Below are 20254 nucleotides of genomic sequence, written 5' to 3' on the forward strand. Positions count from 1 at the left end.
TTGTCTTCCATATACTGTGACTCTACAACTGTAAGTCTACATTTACCCACTGGGAGGCAGCATTTGGTCTGTTTTGGTCTGGCTGCTATTGACAACTTATCTTCATAATTCTCTTGTTTCTGAGTAATGCATCGCCAGCTTTTGATTGGCCATATAGAGTAAGAATTTCCATTGAAAAATGTGAGGAAGCATATAGATCTAGTTTACAATCAGCACCAATCATTTTACAAACTATTATTCAGAGATTCCCAAACATTTCCATGTCAAGGACCCCAAATAAACACACATGGGGCCACAGATGGAGATTTTGTCACACAGACAAGATCTTTATTATTATTCATTATTATTATATATAATAATAGTGATTTGATTTGATTTGATTTATTTAAATGCCATGCACCTGGTACTGATTTAGTGCTGAACTGGATAATTGTCTGTAACTGTGGAGAGAGTGAAATCTATATTAGGCTACTATAACATTCTCTCACTGTCCTATTTTCAAATAAATAATGGTGAAATTATATTAACCCTCACTTTGAGCCCCTGGACTCCACTTTGGGCTCCAATGTCTTAACTAATTGTATTTGGAAACAAAGGTGAGTCAGTGTAGTCCAGTTCATCAGGAGCAACATGTAAAGATCTAAATGGGCTGCTGATGTGGACACTTTCCTCTCTTGCTGTAGTAGATTTTTGCCTCATATGTTGTTCCCTGATAATACCAGTAGAGGGCGCTCCCCCCTCAGTCATTCTCTTCCACATCTTCTTCCCCCAGCCGGATCACCCACAGGAACCCAGGATGTTTTCCTTTCCTTGCCTTCATTTTCCTGTCTTTTTTTTTACCATGTAGTATTCAGGTACAATTACAACCCACTGCTCTGCATGAAGAGTGTTTTAAATTCCTGCGCGATGTCAAAAAGCACGCCACAGTGTCTCATGATGAATATCTGGATAATTCATTAGTGATAGCTCATTACTTATGCAAATATGTAGGTCAAGACCAGCATCAATAATAAATACGCCATACATCTGCTGTAAGATTTATGTATACTTTATGTAGATACACGTAATGTACAACGTGACCAATAGCTTTTACAGAGAATATAAAAGTTAATGTAGCTATAGCCCACACAGGGCAGTAGAAGGTAATATTCTGCCCCAACCACAGGGCTTTCATTTTATTTTACAATCACATAGAAAACTACTGGTTTAGACTTAATAGTTTGTTGACATCATCATTACTGATATATTACCATCATCATCACTGATATTACTGTACTATCATCATCATCATTGAAATTACATCAGCACCATCTTCACTGTAATCATCATCATCATCATCAGAAATGCAAACATCTTCCTCAATCATCGGTCATGGCTTTTTTTTATCATCATCACAGTTATTGTCCATTACAGCACCACTATTATTATCATCATCATCATCATCATCATCATCACCATTATCATCATCATCCTCATATATTTTCTTATGATTATGTTTAAGGCTTTTGTAAAGAAGACCCCAAACTTCAGCTGATGCAAAGTTCTGCCAGTAGGCTCAAACATGTTACACAGAGTGTGCATACGACAACAAAAAGAGACCAAAAACCTATACATTATATATACATACATAACTTAAGCATATATTGTTTAACATTTACGGGTAGCATTAAACCATTTCACAAACGAAAATAAATACAAAAAGATAGTTGGTTATATTTTTCTCAAAGAAGAACACAAAAAGCAAGCAAGAATCTGTAGGATTACAAACCAAATGCATACAGGATCACATCAATACATCGACCTTCACTGACATAGGCCAACATGTTTGGACCTTGAGAGACTTGAACAGAAAAGCTTAATCTGACTGGTACCCTATTGGATAATTGCATAGGCATAGACAAAACCTACCTTTGAGACTGTAAAGAGTTTCTCTATTGAAAGGGCTTTTAGTCCAAAAGTAAGTTTCATGTTAAGCCTAGGCAACAGCCCCTTTACTACTCAATTAACTAAAATAAAAGTATGCACATTTCAAAATTCTGTGCTCCACACAAATAAATGAAATCAGCCCAGCTGACTCAAGACTGTAATGCTTTGTCTGGAACCTAAAATCAACCTAAATCTAACCCAGCACTGTTTTCTGAGGTTTTTCTGAGCAGAGCTTCTGTCATGGCACCTGGGGAGAAGACTTCAGCACCAGAGTGAGATGATGACATGGTCCAGGTGAGGTTATACTGCAATCTTCGTCTCGACTTCCCCACCTCCTCCCAACTTTCTCTCCCCTCTGTCCCCCTCTCTCTCTCACTTTTTCCATCTCTCTCTCCCCCCCTCCTTCTTTCCCCCACACATCTCTATTCATCCATGCCTTTCATCTCTGAAGAGGGACCGTCTTGCCCCTGTCTAAATTACAAACATACATCTGAACTCTGATTTTAGATCGCAACATAATCTTTTCATAAAGCACAGTGGGAGGGAATGCTTATATCACTTATACACCCATACTGTAAATGCTGTATGCACTGACAAGATGCACACTGCTGCATACTCACAGAGAAAACATACACACATGTACAAACATATCTCAAACATATTGGTCTATAATACCTCACATGCATGCATGTGCACCTGAAAAATGGCAGTTGTGCTTTAGGGAGACCTAGAGACACATGGTATGAATGTAAGAGGGGGAGGTAGGGGAGTGTATGGGATGAGAAGAGCGGAGGGGAGCAAACAGGAGACAGGAGACTATTTCATATCAGCACACGCTGGCTGGCTGGTCTTGTGAAGGGCTGTTCATATGCTGGTCCACTGTGTATTAATATTGGGTCCACTAATCTGTGTGTCCTGGAGCTTTGCTGTCCACTCAGTAGTGTGTCATGTCTCCCCAGCTCCGAGTGTCCGGGACTTGGAGATAGTCCAGGGGAGGGATTGAGGTTTGCCTTCAAGATCAGAGTCTGCACTGGAGGAATACATCACCGAGGTTGCCAGTCATTTCTGTGGCGAATCCAGCTTTGCGGGACCAGGCTTATGTGTGTGTGTGTGTGTGTGGTTTATGTTATGTGTGCATGAAGTGGGGCAGGAAAGGGAGAAAGACGGAGGGGTTGGAGGTTGCATGTGGAGAAGATTGTCCCTCTTCACTTCTTGTTGGCGATGCGTCTCTTCCTGGTGGCCAACATGTCGTAGAAGGGGTCTCTGCTAATGCTGGCCCTGGAGAAGCCAATCAAAGGACAGCAATGAAATAAATAATAAGGCCACATGAGAGGAGGGTCTTGAGCATCTTTGATATGGAAATGTAGGCACATTTATACAAACCCCTGCCTTAACTAGATCAAAAAAAAAAGAAAAAAGTTTGTGCAGTGACCTAGTTTGGTTTCCATGGTTTCTGAAGAGAACCCCCTCCGTTCCCCTCCACCCCCCCAGTTTTTCCTTGGTACTCTGGTTCCATCGCTCTGAGTTTCGCTGGAACCTCTCACTGATTCCCCTCTCTAGAACTCTGCCAAGCACGTAGTGAAACACACACACACACACACAATCGCACACACTCTCACACACGCTCTCTCCCTCCTGCCGTTGTGCAGGTTTATAGGTCTGAATGAGGGAAAACAATAGTGCTCAAGATTACTGACTCTTCGGCTTTCTCTCGCTCCCTTTTTAGGGCGAGGGAAAGGCACTCTGTACAATGAGAGCGAGTGAGTCAGGAAGCCATTTGGGCTCTACTGAGGAGCCCAGTTTCACGGCTGCTAAATCCTGTTAGCACCAGCACAAAGCAAGAAGCGGCTCAACCCCCCCACTGCGGGTTTCTCCGATTCCCTTTACACTGCCACGCGCTGAAGAATGGATCTGTATATGATGACTATGCCCCGCTTTCGTACGGCTTATTGTCATTTTCCACAACCTAATTTCCCGAAACAAAAACTCTGTAGGGTGCTGTAGATTCATTGAAGCATAGAGAGAGATCAAATCCAACCAGGAAAGGATGCCATGACTCATATGAAATGCCATTTCCTCCATTGCCATCCATGCAAAATATGTGAATACCAAACCTAATATGTTCAATGGAATGGAAAAGTATGAGATATACAAATATAGAAATCTGTAGCCTACCAATGCATTGGATGAAGTTATGGCCCACTTTCTCCACTGACCCAGATGCCCACCCACTCCCCCAGAATAAGGTGTTTTATATAAAGCTCTAAAATTGTGACTAAAGATAAGCAGATAACGCACTGCGACTATAACCATCTCCATGCTAGCAAGAGGAGAAAATGATGATTTCCATAAAAAGCCTTTTATCTCCCCAGACCCCGAGTGCTCTTGGACCCCTCTGGTGAAGCGCATGCTGCCGCTCGTTAGCCTCCGTGGCTGCTAACGCATTAGCCCAGTTTGGAGCTGCCTCTCCTGGCTGGGTCTGCTGGGTCTGCTGGCTCACCCCCCGGGGTGCTATAAGCAGTGACTAATCCCCCATCATTTCCCCAGTGAATACTCTTTCAGAATATATAGAGAGAAGGGGGGGGATTGCACTATATTACAGTACACAAGCAACCAACTCTGCTCTGCTGAGCCAACTCTCTTTGACATTGCACCATCTTCTATGCAGGCGATTACATAGCATCCAATATTCAGGTCACTGACAGCGAGGTTATTACTGTAAGAGTTATGTATGATATCTGACATCTGTGACCATACTTTTTATGTCTATATCGCCCGTATCACTGTCTATTAAATTAATAATAATAATTAATTGATTACATTTATATAGTGCTTTTCTAGGTACTCAAAGCGCTTCACATATCGGGGTGGGGGGGGGGGACTCAACTCATCCACCACTGATGTGTAGCACCCACCTGGGTGATGCACGGCAGCCAGTTTGCGCCAGAACGCTCACCACACATCAGCTATCTCAGTGGAGAGTAGAGGACTGAAAGAGCCAATTAGGTAACAAGGGATGATTAGGTGGCCTAGATTAAATATCTGATACAGATTAAGTATGCAGAAAACCCGTATCAGTGTCCTTCCTGGGTCTTTTCTGGTAATGTCATGGTTCTTCTGTGAAGGCTACTTGTGAGGAGTCTTACTTGATGGATTTGATCCACTCCTCCTTCTCCTCCGGCGTGGGCGCTGATATCCTGTACACCACGTGGTTTCCCTCGACGACACGCCCATCCGCCTCCGTCTTGCAGGCTTTGATCACCTGGCCCTTGTGATTGGGGTTGTAGAGCTCAAAGCAGTTCTGGGGGGGGGGAGAAAGGTGGGGACAAAATGATCAACTGCAGGAAAAGTTGCTGTCAGATAATTAGGTTCGACAGCACAATGAACAGGATCTGTCGTTCTAATGTTAACCTTCTTTAAACATGGTAATTGAGAAAAAGATGCTTGATGTATGATGTCTCTAATGAAGCAACACTCACTGGTTTCCTGGGCTCCTCCACCTCCCTGATGCTGAGATTCTCCAGAGGAATGATCCCACGAGGCTCCTTGTCCTGAGGGAGACAGGGACGAGAAAAAGAGACATGAAAAACAACAAAACAGTGAAGAGGAGGGGAGAGAGCAATTGAGAAAGAAAGAAAGAAAGAAAGAAAGAAAGAAAGAAAGAAAGAGAAATGTATAGATGAGAAAGAAGGGAGAAGAGGGAGGAAAAAGAAAAGAGAGAAACATGAAAAGAGACATGAAGTGATACATTAAAGAAACTAAAGAGAAAGATGACAGAGGACAAGACAGAGAAAAGAAGAAGAGATAGAGAGACAGAAAGAGAAAGGGAAAGAGGAGAGGAGAGGAGTTTGTGTGTGTGGGTAGGGATGTGAGGTAGAGACAGAGAGGAGAAAATACACTGTGACATGTTTTGCAACCTTGAACCCCCCCGCAACCCCCACTCACACACACACACACACACACACACACACACACACACACAGAGTGTTGGGAGCAGATAATGTGTGTGTGGAGCAGGCCAACCAGAGGACGGGACATAATGATAGTGTCCTGCAGGATAATACCAGGGTTGAGAGAGGACAGTGCTGATCTAGCAGCAAGCAGGGATGGAAAGGCAAATGCACTGATAAAAATCTCAAAAGGACACGCATACAAACTTACTGCTACAGAAAAGAATACAGATAGACAAACACACACACACACATACACTACCAGTCAAACGTTTGGACACACCACGTTATCTTTATTTTTTACTATTTTCCACATTTTAGAATAATAGTAAGACATCAGATCTATGAAATAACACAAATGGAATTATGCAGTGACCAAAAAATCTTATATCTTATATTTCAGATTCTTTAAAGTAGCCACCCTTTGCCTTGCTGGAAAGGGAAAGACTTTGGAAAGAAATTCATGCATAGGCATCAACTTCACTATTTATATTTGTCTAAGAAACACATTTCAAGCATTTAAGCATAAGCCTTTAGATCAAAATGGCTTTAAGAGAATGAAAAACATAGTACATTCACTCAGGTGCGTCCAAACCTTTGACTGGTAGTGTACATACTGACACAGATGGTTGAGTAACGATCTGTAACAGGTATTACCGTGACAACACGATCTTTGATACCAGACTTACTGTCGTGTATTCAAAGTAGTAGAGGCAGTTGTCAGTCAGGATGAACCACCTTCTCTTCCAGGTTTTCACTCGGCCCCCTGACAGGAAGAGGAAGAGGAGACAGGAAGTGACACAATGGCCGCAGTGACAGACTGGCGGCCCGTCAGGAAGACTCCACCAAGACCCGGGACATGAGACTCTGTTGATTCTCATGTACTATTCAAATTATATAGAGAGGGATTCTGTTTTTAATGAATTGATGTTTCCATTGCCATTTGGCATTCTGAGACTTTGTAAAAACTAAAAATGTTTAGATGAGAAAAATGTAGTATTTTAACTTTTGGTTCAATGTGTTGCAGATTTAGTATCAAAGGGACAATGTACCTCTGACATTTTCACATGAGCTTGTCTTTGACACGGTCACATCGTTGCTCACAGGTAGCCTTTATCACACCTGCACTTAATTAGTGAATTAATGGACAAACCTGAAGAACCTCTCATGTTTTTACTTGCCTAAATGATTTTACTTGCCTAAATAATACTGTATGGTGATATTATCAATAGTACCAAGAATCAATAGTTGATGCGCTGTATTGTTATTATCATTGTGGCTGGAGGTTCAAATGTAAATCAAAGACAAGCAGAAGAATAGAGTTTAAAATGTGATTCACTTTGTGTTTTTGAAATATGTCGATGGGCCTGTTTAGAACTGAAGCAAACCTACTGTGTGATTACCACAGCATGCATGTAGAAAACACCACCAATCAACCACCAGTATCTCTCCCAACTCCCAGCTTCGTTAAATGATGACTCACGCAACTGATAAATTATTACTGACTTTGCCTATTCATTTTTAAAGGCAACAGGATAAAACCCTATTGGATCTCAGGAGAGGAGAGCACACAGCACTTGATATGAACCTAACTTGGCACCTAAAGCACCCCTGAAGGAACACACACACACACACACACACACACACACACACACACACTCACACTCACACTCACGTGCATGTACACACATATGCAAACACACACGTGCACAGACAGACAGACAAACACACGCACGCCTAACCCCAGAGCAAGTTCAGCATCTCACGTGTTAGCTTGTGCAAACTACATCCAAAAAAGCGGAGAGAGCGCAGGCACGAAACTCCAACACTTTGGTCTGTAACAGAATTCCCCCTCTGGCAGCGGACTCAGCCTGACTGCAGAGCCTTGTGTTGGAGGAAAACACCGCTTGGTTCAGAGAGGTAAGGCCCGGACACTGAGGAAGCTCTCCTGCTGGGAGATGTATGGACAGTATCTGCATGCAGGCAAGCAGAAAGCCACATACCTACACTTACACACTTACACACATTCTGCTGGTTTCCTGTGTGTGTGTGTGTGTGTGTGTGTGTGTATGTGTGTGTGTGTGTGTGTGTGAGGCTTTGACCTAACATTCCTGATTAGTTCCTCACTATACTACCCATGCCTTAGGGAAGTGTTTGTAGGACAACACTTCTGCTTCCAACACTTTTCACTGCATTTCTTCCCCGTTCCCATTCCGCCTCACATGAGTCTATATGGGCCAAACATAATTACCAACGCTCTGGGTTTCCTTTACATTTCAATAGACTCTGGCTATTGAATTAGCGTGGCCAAAACCCTAATTTCCGCTCCGCATAACGAGAGATTTGCTATTAAAAAAAAGGCATTTATTCCTCCGTATCCTCCAGGGTTTATTTTTAGAGAGTCAAATTAGAAATATTACAGTGAGAACTCGTGCGGGAAATGGCTCCAGGGAGGAACCGTACTAGAATGTAATCATGTTGGGTCTGTAAGCCACACTGGGGCTATTTGCATTCATACATACTGGGTTAGATGAGACTACAGAGACGTTACATAGAGCTGCGGGAATGTGCAGGTCAAAGCCAGGTATGTGTGTGTGAGTGAGTGAGAAAGAGAAAGAGAGAGAAAAGTCTGACCTCAGCCACCTGCAGTGAGTTTGCGCTGTCACCTTTGACAATTAATAGCCAGGCTATTATAATGTGTGTTTTAGAGAGAGAGAGAGAGAGAGAGAGAGAGAGAGAGAGAGAGAGAGAGTGAGAGAGGTGAAAAGTAACTAGGTGTGTAAGCACTACTGAACAACAGGAAGAAACATATTAAAAGTTATAGTGTGGAAAGGGGAGCGAGGGAGGAAGGGAGCTTAAAATCAAAAACACATGCAAACAAACAAGAACATAAGCCAACACACATGAAGCAATACAGAGTAGAAACAAGACCCAAAACTCTATTACCTCACTGGGAAAGCATAACACCCCAGTACACACACACACACACACACACACACACACACACACACACATATTCCTTTCCAAGCTGCCTTGGTTCCTTTGTGAGCAGTGCATTGTGGGAAAAAGTGTGATCAACACTGCCCTCCATAATGGCAGTGCCATGGCAACTGGACCGCTTCACACCACTGAAACAGTATGTAACCTGTCGTGAACCTGCTGTTTTATTAAAATCACACCTCCAGCTCACTCTGGCTAGAAACACTCAATTTCATTGTCAGATCAGTCTGGATTTTACAATAAATGTCTCACTGCATCCTTTAGCGTGGTGGTTCTCAACCTGGGGGTCGGGACCCCCCACAGGGTCGCCAGATAATTCTGGGGGGTCATGAGATGATTTATGGGATAAGAAAGAACTTATTTCTATCATTCAAATTCATGGTCATAGGTATTTTTTCAGTTTTTTCTCAAATTTTTGCTTTTTTCTTGTGAAATACTGATTAGTCTTCAGCCTCTAGGCCTTCTCTGATATCAAATGAAACAACCAGAAAAGGGAAAATCATTCTCTGGTTGGACTGTATCAACCTTTATGAAAAGCATAGCTGTGGTCACTTATATCTGATATATATATATATCTGATATCACACACTGCACATTCTGAACACCTCAAACACCAATCTAGTTGAAGTTCCAAGCGACAGTGCTTCAATCTGATTAAATTTTAAATCGGCAATTTTAAAATTTAACCAGTGACAATCTAGTCCCTGCTGTCTAAAACGTGATACCTCTCCTCCAGGCGAGATGGTGAGAGTGACACGATCCTTACAGAGTCTCTATCCTGCACTAAGTACCTTAGCTGTGTTGTCAGTGAAAAAAACAAGCCACAGATTTAGAGAGAAGAAATGCAAGAGTAACCAAATAAAGTCAATCAGGATGTCTTGCATTCTGTCGGCTGGGGAATGTGCGGCGCTAGTCACTAACCTAATTTGAGCAGCCAGCCCTCTCTGTCTGGGTTGAAAAACGTGTGCGTCAGGTCATTCCCATCATCCTCTGGGATCTTAAAGGGTTCGCTCTTAATGCTCTCATATAGATTCTGGAAAGAGAGAAGCACAGAAAGAGAGAGAGAGAGAGAGAGAGGGAGGGAGAGAGAGAGAGAGAGAGAGAGAGAGAGAGAGAGAGAGAGAGAGAGAGAGAGAGAGAGAGAGAACAAATGGGGAGAAGAGGGAAAACACTGTGAAACAGCAAAGCATCAGTGCACATAACACTTTGAGATGAGCCCACACATCTCCCTGCATCTCCAAATACTCATCGCAGCCTTCAGATTAAGGGCGCATAAAACATGACATTGACAGATTCTATTTCAGTCTTGGAAAGGGAAAGTGAGAAACGCTATAACGATTCATGCCTCAAATGACTCGGGGAGCGGGTTTGGGTAAAAAGCATGAAAGTGTGATCGTGAGAGAGTGTATAACAAAAAGCTAGTTTTCCAAAGTTGTGCCCTTTTGTACCTAACTGAAGCCAGGGGCACTTTGGTACAGACTTCAGCCTACAGTATGTGGGTAGAACGACTTTTTTCTTTTTCTTTTTTTCTATGAGAGATCGTGGAAGATTGTTAGCGTCAGTATCTGGGGGGAAGATCTCATTCGGCTGAGCTGCAATATCTCAATTACTGAAGCATGACTTCTTTATCTGCTTCACATAGAGGGAAAACTTCCAGCAGATCTCTCTCACTCTCTCTCTTTCTCTCTCTCTGTCTGACTCTCTCTCCACACAACACACTGTTAGCTTTTTGTATTGAATCAATGAATTCTAATTATTATATAATGTTAATAATGTCCATGTATGCGGCCATGTTTCTTATATTCAAGGACTTTAACGTGTCATCTGTGACAATGATGCTTTTTTTTTTTTTTTTCCTATACATTGCATACATTCGTCAAAACTACCCAACTCACTACACTGAGCTCACACTCTCACCCTGAGTAGCTCCTCTGGGAGGTCTCCCCCCTCGTTGATCCCTCTGTTCATGGAGATGAAGCGCTCCACAGGGGGCTTGTCTCTGACGTTGGGATTGTGCAGGCTGGTGTTCAGCATAATGATGGCAAATGATAGCACATAGCAGGTGTCTGCGGAGGACAAGACACACAGCGTCACTGATAAACATATGTATATAAAATACAGCATGGGCCTATGTGTGTATATGAATGTATGTCCCAATTTAAAGCGTACGGGTTAGTGTGGAAATAACAACAAAGGTGTCATATGTCACTTAGTCTAGCTCATTGGTCTATGATATCATCCCTTCAAAGATGATTCACATATTCTCAGAATTTAAGAGAAAATCCACCAACATTTCCAAAAAGTTATTCCAGTGATCTTGGACAATGCAATCCACATTGGTGCTCACTGATATGAGCGGCTCTATCAAAGCTGGAAACAACTGAGCTAACTCTCATCTGCGGTCATCAAAAGACACTTTCTTTGCATTTTCACAAATCTAGACCGAATTGTGAAATCCTGCATTGAATCCAAATTCTGATTCAACACACCTCACCTCTATAGGAGCAGTGGCCGCACGGTCAAAGGTACTGAATGCCATTGGCTGAGATGGACAACAGGAATGATTTGTGATGAATCGGACAGCAGTCCATCAACAGATCTCCACACTGACAAATTTATGACTTTGTCTAATAAAAGTGAGAAATTAATCAGCGAAGAGCCCCATGTTCTAGAACACACACACACACAAACACTCTCTCTCACACACACACACACTCTCTCTCTCACACACACACACACACACACACACTCTCTCTCACACACACACACACACACAAACACTCTCTCTCTCACACACACACACACACACTCTCTCTCTCTCTCACACACACACACACACACACACACACACGTATAGCCCCATCCAAGGCCCTGTGACATTGCAGTCAGTGTGTCCCGGACACTTTGTGCAGTCATTCGTGTTCATGAACACACACACACACACACACACACACACACGATCACACGCTATGTGATTCCATATCATAACTCCTGTTAACCACCCTTCAAATGCACCTCATCCATCCACACACCTGCACACACTTGCTGCCTCACTCAACATGCTACACACCATAACTCATGACCCAGTGCGCCTCACAGCACCGATCCTGAGAGACGACCAATAACTAAGTCTGGGTGTGTCACCACTGCACCACATTAATATTCATGACCTGAGCTGCCACCAGCATCCTCATCAACTCTCTCCTGGTCACCACAGGGACAGGAGACCAAGTGCGACTGGCCAAGACTGCTATTGACCAGTGATCAATTTCATCACCACTACTGGAGACACAAATACTGATTACACAGCAATTAGCCACCTAGCTGCTAACCATGGCAGGAATAGGAGAAGTAATTGGACTGGATGGTCCAGTCAAGTTCAGACTGATAGCGTACAAGAGGAAACCTCAAAGGCATTGTGTGAAAGAAGAGTTTAAGAGAGAGTTAGGATGTAGTCAGGAAGTGTTTTACACATCAACAACAACCACATCTGAAGAGATGCACTCTGTGGAACGTTTACTGTCCTACAGCAAGAGGTTTAGGAGAAGCTTCAGTGGTGTGGCCACATGCTAAAGATTTATATGGGCCAAGACATGTCCAGCTGTAATGAGGGAAGACAGGTAGCCTGCTGCATTGATCTGAGGCTGGGGTGGTCTGGCTGGCCCATGCTCTTTATGAATGTTATCTGTCCTGGGGACCCTGTCTGAGACTGCCTCATATATCTGCCGCAGTGTGTGTGTGTGTGCGGGTGTGTGTGTGTAGTACCTGTGGACTGGAAGACGCCGGGATTGCATTGGCAGTACCTGGAGGCGAAGGCCTCCATCATACGATCAATCTTCTGGGCCTCGCCAGGAAGTCTGAAGCTCCACAGAAACTGCCTACAACAGCAGAGAGAGAGAGAGAGAGAGATTTTAATGAGATATCATGAAATACTGATATTGTGCAAATCCATTTCACAATCTATGGATATTCATGAAAGAACCTATAGATAACCATTACACTGGAGGTTTTTAATGTTTCAAAGAGATGATACATAAACATAAAATCATCACATTGGCGACTATTTCCAGCAGTCAGTAAACACTCTGTTTACTGACACTTCAACAGGACACTGTCTTCAGAAGAAACAGCATGAGGCCGAGTACCAGCTGACCTTAAGGCTTGTACGAGGTTGAGGTCTGCAAACTCATGAAGCTCCACAAACGCCTGGAGGACCTTGATGTTAAAGTCATCCCTGGGGGAGAGGAGGGACATGAAAAACTATTTACACTGTCTTTCCATTCAAATGGAAAAAGAAGAAAACAGATATTCCACACACCCAGTCAATATGGAATTTATTTGGAAAACGTGCTGCAGTGTACATTGACAATTTCATGCATTTTGGGGGTCAAGGTGGAAAGGAAAATTGGGCGGCCAAGTCACAGCACCAGTGTGTTGGCTGAGCCAAGGGGCATGAAAGCCGTGTTGTTTTGACAGTCCCATCCCCACTGATTTCACTCCGATAAGAACCACATGTACGTTCAGCTCTTTTACTGGCATGCTCTCCCACCGCCGCTCTGCTCCATAAATCCAGACTACCAATTTCCTGGGGCTTTATGCCCATGTCTGAGCAGAACCAGTGTAGATCTGACAGAGAGATGGGGAAAGGAAAAATAAAGGTGGAAGGAAAACAGAGGGAGAATTGGAGAGCTCACCGTTCCCCTAAGTAGTCCCCGATGACTGTTTTGTTGAGGCCCTCGCCTTTGTAGAGGAACTGTGCTATGTCCTCTGGGGTGTGCTGGAGAAGATCGTTCTCCAAGAGAAACTGGATCCCCTGTTATAAGAAAACACACACACACACACACACATACATGAAGAGAACATATTAATTGAGCATATTTTAAAAACTCATTCTTCAATCAAATTTCCAAGAGCATCATAAAAAGGAGGGTCAGTGTAATTCATTAGCACCATCTTTTATTGATTCTGACAGACAGTTTGCGGCAAGGCCCGACCTTTTTGGGGTCCATGTTGAATTTCTTCCTCCCCATGGCAATCTGTTTGTTTCTTTGCGTCGTTTTGCTGTAATGAAGGAGCACAGAAATGTCCATCACGTGACAGTTAAGGGTGTGGCGTTGTCACCAGACTGTTGTGTGTGTTCAGTGGGTCAGCTGTCAGGTTGTGTTTGGTCAGTCCAGGACGCGCCATGACTTTGTTAATTTACTACTGTGTGAGCTTAATGACTGAGTTTGACGTGAGCTTTAAACAGGAAAAACAGGTAATACGTTATACATGGTTGCATGTGATCTAGCATGACTTCTACGGTACTTCTACGGTGCGTTTATAGAAAGGACTTAAAGGGGCATTCAATCTAGATTACATTTGACTCAGTTTTAACCCACCTTTCAGCCATTTTGAAGAATTTTTAGTGCAGTTTGTCATTTAACATTAGTCTGCTTCAAAAGATATTTTGCATGTACCCAACAGCGAAAACTCCACCTGTGTGTGTGTTTGTGTGTGTGTTCCCTACTCTTCCTGTATGCCTAAAATAGCCGAGCCCCTTTGCCAGCTGCACCTGAGACACACACAGCCTGACACACTGTCTCACTCCACCTCGTCAACCAATCAGATGAAAGCCTCTCAATAGAGTGTTTAGCAAATGTTTAGTCGAGGGACTGCCCCGCTTCATGCCACAAACAAAGGGGGATTAACACACACACACAGCCACATACACACACACACACACACACACACACACAAGGACAGGTGTGAGGCTCAATGGGGAAGCGACTGTATGGCTAAACGGCTTAGAGAAGGGGAAGAGACAAAAGAGAGAATGAACAGTTGATGGTTTCTCCAGGGAGACAGAGAGAAAAGGAGGACGTAGCGGAGGGACAATAAAGCTGGTGACGACAGAAGGAACTCACCTCTCCCCCACACAGGTTAGCTGCTCGATCTCAGTCATTACCTCTGCAATCTCAAACTTCAACCGCTGCAGAGCAGAGGACAGGATATTGGCTCAGTACAATTTGTGTTTCATCCATTCCAATAAACAGACAGACAGAACACTGATTGAGATGTATAAGCTGCTCATTTGATATGGACATACCATTTAATAGTGGGCAATCAAACAAACAAAAAACAGTGTGTTTCTTCCATTTCTTCCCATGATTGTTACTCACTTCAATATCATCCAGAAGCTCTTTTTTCCTGCGTCGTATGTTGGACAGCTCATCTCTCTCTTCCAAAGACAGGTCTTCAGGTACTGGAAATGATAAAAAAAAAAAGAGAGTGTGTGTGTGAGAGAGAGAGAGAGAGAGAGAGAGAGAGAGAGAGAGAGAGAGAGAGAGGGAGAGTTGTGTGAATGGACTAAATACATTCACCAACCAACCAATCAGAGAGTTGCACGGATTAAGCTGGCGGCGATTTCTGCATACCTATTCAATGAATCCATCCCAATGACATTACTCATGATCTAAATTGTTACGCTTAAGTTACAATAGGCAGAGGCGTGACAGATCACAGATTCAGGGTCAGGTTCATGGATTCCCTGTCCTGGCCCACTGTAACTGCAAGGGAAATTATCTACCAAAGGGAGCAGTTGTTGGAAGCGGGTTCCACCAAGCCACATACAAAGAAGGAATTTATTCATGAGAATTATCTGCCAAGCGAAATTAAACCGCAGAAACTTCCCCCTTGCCTTGCAAAGAGATCTCCTCCATAAATTACGCCCTGTGTGTTTGACACACACACACCCTACCGCCGAGCATCTGGTGAAGCCCGCATCTTCAAATATTAGTTTTCTGATGGCCGACCCCTCGTCGATTCCTTATTTGGGGTAATTAACACCGCAGAGAGAGCGGCGTACCACACAACATACATGTTTTACTGCACGGCAGCTCTGCAGAGCACACACAACGCTTCTATATACACAGGTGAGCACACATGAATCTACATGTACACACACTGCTCACAAGCCCGTATGCATACATAAATCACACCGCCGCACGCTGACATTTATTTTATTCTACAAGGTGGGTCCCCAGAGCCACCTACTTATCCTTCATTTAACCGTGCCACGTCAAGCTTTCCCCCGGACCCTCGGAGGACCTCCCCCTCTCTCCTCCACACATCAGAAAACGGCAATCCATTTGAGAGCAAGCTCACAGGAACTAGGTCATTTTCACATGGAGCCGTAGCAGATTGTGCTTCTCCTACACTGTTCTTCTCGCTCTCTCTCATACACACACACACACTGGCACACACACACTAACACACTAACACACACCCCCTCTATCTCTCTCTCTTTGTCCGCATCCACCCTAGTGCTTGAAGTGGGGGTGAGAGCAGATTCAAATCCCCCAACTGAATCATACTGCTAAGCAGCTTTGCAATTCAGACATTTCCCCGTTGTTTTTTTCCCCCCACACTGTAAATAATGGAGGGAAAGAAGTGAAGTTGTTTTTTTCTTCTCTCCACACCCCCTCTCTGTCTTGCTCAGTGAGACAAAGTGACAGGAGCACGGACCATTAGGTTATTAGGTTGTGGGGGCACGGTGCTCATGCTCACTGATGGCTCCTTATCACAGACAAGCAGCCAGTCATGAGACCAGGAGCCCAGATGGGTGAAGATGGCTTTCATAAATGTGTGATTATCTCTCTTACACGCCGATGCTCACACAGTATCCACCAACTTTTACGAAAATTAAGCCAAATAAGAGAGAGAGAAAGAGGAGAGAGAAAGGGAGCTGGGTGTTAAACAAAAGAAGAAGAAGAAGAAGAAGAAGAAGAAGACATTTGAAAGAGATAATGAACATTTTAAAAAGGGGACAGAATAGGTTAAAAAGAGAAAAAAAAAGTTGGGAACAAGAGAGAGACGGAGAGAGAAACAGAGAGACAAAGCCAGAAAAAGATGTTCCCAATGCCAAATAGGAAAGAAAAGGGAAAGAATCAAGAGTGATGAAGAAACGGATGACAGCCCACAAAACATCCCAGCTCTCTCTGTCTCTGTCGCTCTCTTCCCATGGTTTTCGTTAAGCAGCCTCATAAAGCGGTGATTGTGGAGCAAGAGGAGACCCCCGCAGGCAGCCTACGTCTGTAATGCGCAAAACGCTAGCTCCATCCCTCCTCCACTCTGCCTGAAAGAGCCAGCTTGGACCAGAGAATGGGACAAATTGTCTGGGATAGATGGCCGCTGCGTTGGGTGACAAATCACCCCCCCCCGCTGTGTGTTTTCTAGCATGTGGAAAACGCAGAGTAATCTGATATCATTGTGGATGCAACTACTACTGTACTACCGAGTCTGGACATCTGCTGCATTATACATGAACGTCTAGTGAGGAATCTGTGAGTGAGTGTGTGTGTGTGTGTGTGTGTGTGTGTGTGTGTGTGTGTGTGTGTGTGTGTGTGTGTGTGTGTGTGTGTGTGTGTGTGTGTGTGTGTGTGTGTGCATATTCCCATAGAGAACTGCCCTCCTGAAAAAAATCCATATTAGGCTATGGACAAACACTCCATACTTAACCCCAGGCATCGCCATATAGATTACCAATATAGCACCACTCTGCTTATTTCATATTATGGCTTGAGGGTCAGCTTTCCAGTAACAATCAATACGTCATAATAATAGTTTAAACTTTGATGCTTAGCTCTTTTTCACTGGTCTTCAAGCTCCATATGGAACAGTAACTGCCATTGTGTTGAGCTTTGCTTCTACAGACACTTAGTCCAGACTTTTCTCCAAAGGGAAGGGCATTGAGTTTGAGTTTGTGCCCTCCCATTTCCTTTCTCACCATCACTTTCTTCTTCTTCTTCTTCTTCTTCTTCTTCTTCTTCTGGCTCTCTCCTCCCCAGCCACCCATAACCAGCGGGGTCACCACGATCTCCAGGGGTCAGGGAGAGGGTTAATGAGGTCAAAGAGCCCCGTCTAGTCAGGGTCACTAAGGTACGGTCGCTTAAACGCACCGTGACCAGGCATGTCTGCAATTACTGCACACCATGAGAGGGTTCCCACCCAAATGAGACTTTATAGATTAAGTTGTTTATATATTTCCACATAGAGAAAGGTCCTATTGTTAGAAGGGTTAGCCAATCATGAATGAGTTGAACATGAATGAGTTGTCTTCAAAGTGCACTAAAGTCACCCAGTTGGATAAACTGATCAAATTCCAGTTCGGTTTCACAGCATTCACTGTCAGTTCTGCTCATAGTTAGTATACAATCCGCTGTCATCAATCTGGTAGCTTCTGACTATGCGGTTACATCTTATGACTCCATGACAACTGTAACTTATGACTTGCCCTGCCCCGGTCAGTCACAGCGGTCACAACAAGGAAATCAGTGATCACATGCAAATTATTCATGCCATTGATAACAGAGCCTGTTTTTCAACTCCGCTCATGATGCACTCTTGCGCTGATATGATCTGAATGACATTCTTTGTTGCAGTCAGTGATCACTGTCTGGGTTCCAGGCAAAAAAGACCCAACCATTACTGATTTTTTTTAGACACAGTGGAACTGACTGCTGCCCAAGCTAACCTTGCCCATCTGTAATTGAACCTTTAGACCCCAATCGCCTGATAGCAGAAAACTACTCAGGGATTTGAATAATGTATTACAGTCATGTTCCTCATTCCACCCCGCATGAGAATCTAGGACCGGCCCTGACAGACAGTCCAGACGGGAAGACCTCAGCCCTGGGACAGTTCACTGACGGATGTTTCGGGAGATAGGGGGAGAGATTGGGATCTGTTCCACGTGCCTGACGGGCCGCTATTGGCAGATCACTAAATCAAATGGCTAAATCCCATCAACGGTCACGCCTTTCCAACCTCCTTGGCACGGAGAGCAGCAGAGAAGCTGGACTTGCATACTGATCCCCCTGTTATATTGCGTGGAGGAGACAGAGTCGAGAGGAGGGCATGATAACTGGCTGTTTGTTCCTCATGACATGGTTACCTGGTATATAATGAAAAATGCTCATGATGGCAGATAAGGTGCCAGCTGGTTATACTGGAAATGGACTAGAAACCTTTGATCTTTTCTAACTGATACACCATGTTTTAACTACTTGAACTCAAATCGTAACCCTTACACTAACCTTACTCTAAACAAGACCCTTGATCAAGGACAAATGAGCTCATCTGCCTGCTAAAAACTTCAATCAGCACAACCCATATTGTCCTTTCCAGAGTGACAATCTTGTGTCCAGAGTGATGACAGCAAACCAACAGCAAACAGAGCCGGCGGAACACTTCCTGATTTTCTCCAGGTTTGCAGCGGGACAATGGAGAGGATGTCTGCTGTGATTAGGACCGCTGGCCCTGGTCTGCCCGTAACAATGGCAACCACACAAACATGGGCAGGGCAGTAGCTGTTCCCATCGTGGGCTAATTAAGGAGCACTTACACAATTTCAGGACACAACCCTCTGCATTATGGTGTTGCAATCGCTGCAACTACGTGCAACCCAGCTGAGTTAGGAATGATGTAAGTAGGTTGGATAAGTGTGTCAGGTTCTGTGACACGCCGACAAACAAACCCCATAGGGCTGATGTTAACAGTCACTTCAGCCTACAACTTCTCTGTCAATATAGTATTGTGCAGTAGGTGAGAATAAGATATCTACATCTTACTCAAGAAATAAACCCTGCATAATTAAGGCAATACACATTCTTATACTGAATACAGCTCAAAATATTATTATTGCTCTTTATCTTTGCCAGGACAGTTTTCTATTTCCTGAATCAAATACATACCACATCGCCAATTCCTCTGCCCTGGTCCCATGACTGACATTCCATCAGCAAGGATGTCTGTGTCCTTCTGTTGGTCAGTAAGGGTCAGTACTGTAGGTCAGTAGTCTAGTATAACTTCACACGAACACTGCTTTTAGCAGCTTGGTTCCCTCTCAGGTACAGGTGCAATTGTGGCTGGTAGGTAATTCTTTTTCTTCCAGCCTTACTTTGCCTACTTGCAGCTCCCAAGCATGCACAAACAAACAGGAACATGCCCACACACACACACACACACACACTTTGACAGTTCCTGCCTCTTGACAGATGATGGTAGTGTTATGGAAATAGCTCACATTCCTCTGACTGCAACCACCCAGTCTGGTCCAACCAGCCCTCTGTACATCTCCACTAGTCTGCTTCCCTCTTTCTATCCATTTCTTGCATTCTTTTTCTACAGCTCTTACACTGTGCTCTTCTTCTACATCTCTCTCTCACAGAGTAAGCGGAAATCATTTTGCTTGATATGTTTTTGAGGAGACATTCTCTCTCTGTCTCTCACTTTCACTCTCTCTGTCTCTCTCTCCCTCTTACACACACACTCACACACACACATGCACATACACACACACACACACACACACACATACACACACACACACAAACACA

The 20254-nt window shown here is 43.9% G+C and overlaps 1 protein-coding gene across 1 annotated transcript; it reads right to left on the reverse strand.

Annotated features, from left to right (window-relative positions):
- Positions 1 to 1034: 1034 nt before the first annotated feature.
- On the reverse strand, positions 1035 to 19856 carry cyth3b (cytohesin 3b). Its single transcript, XM_071516214.1, has 13 exons — positions 19610 to 19856; positions 15038 to 15120; positions 14783 to 14847; positions 13871 to 13937; positions 13571 to 13689; positions 13030 to 13110; positions 12642 to 12754; positions 10794 to 10942; positions 9798 to 9909; positions 6566 to 6642; positions 5406 to 5477; positions 5073 to 5227; positions 1035 to 3204 (listed from the first exon to the last, which is right to left on the reverse strand). Exons 1-13 carry the CDS (start codon positions 19647 to 19649, stop codon positions 3132 to 3134), a joined length of 1206 nt encoding a protein of 401 aa, XP_071372315.1. The 5' UTR covers positions 19650 to 19856; the 3' UTR covers positions 1035 to 3131.
- Between the last annotated feature and the right edge of the window lie 398 nt (positions 19857 to 20254).

The sequence above is a fragment of the Centroberyx affinis genome, unplaced genomic scaffold, assembly GCF_046629955.1.
Source record: "Centroberyx affinis isolate AG114_WGS23_722 - 3 ecotype Tasmania unplaced genomic scaffold, CSIRO-AGI_Caff_v1 ptg000395l_1, whole genome shotgun sequence".
In the NCBI taxonomy this organism is placed as follows: domain Eukaryota; kingdom Metazoa; phylum Chordata; class Actinopteri; order Beryciformes; family Berycidae; genus Centroberyx; species Centroberyx affinis.

Bases quoted from the DNA above. Each gene is read 5' to 3' on its own strand.
- cyth3b (XM_071516214.1), bottom strand. From the start codon at position 19,649: ATGTCAGTCATGGGACCAGGGCAGAGGAATTGGCGATGTG. The intron at 13,938-14,782 runs GTGAGTTCCTTC...CCTTCATTACAG, and splicing joins CTAACCTGTGTGGGGGAGAG to CAAAACGACGCAAAGAAACA. The intron at 6,643-9,797 runs GTTAGTGACTAG...TCTTCCTGTCAG, and splicing joins GGGCTGGCTGCTCAAATTAG to GGGGCCGAGTGAAAACCTGG.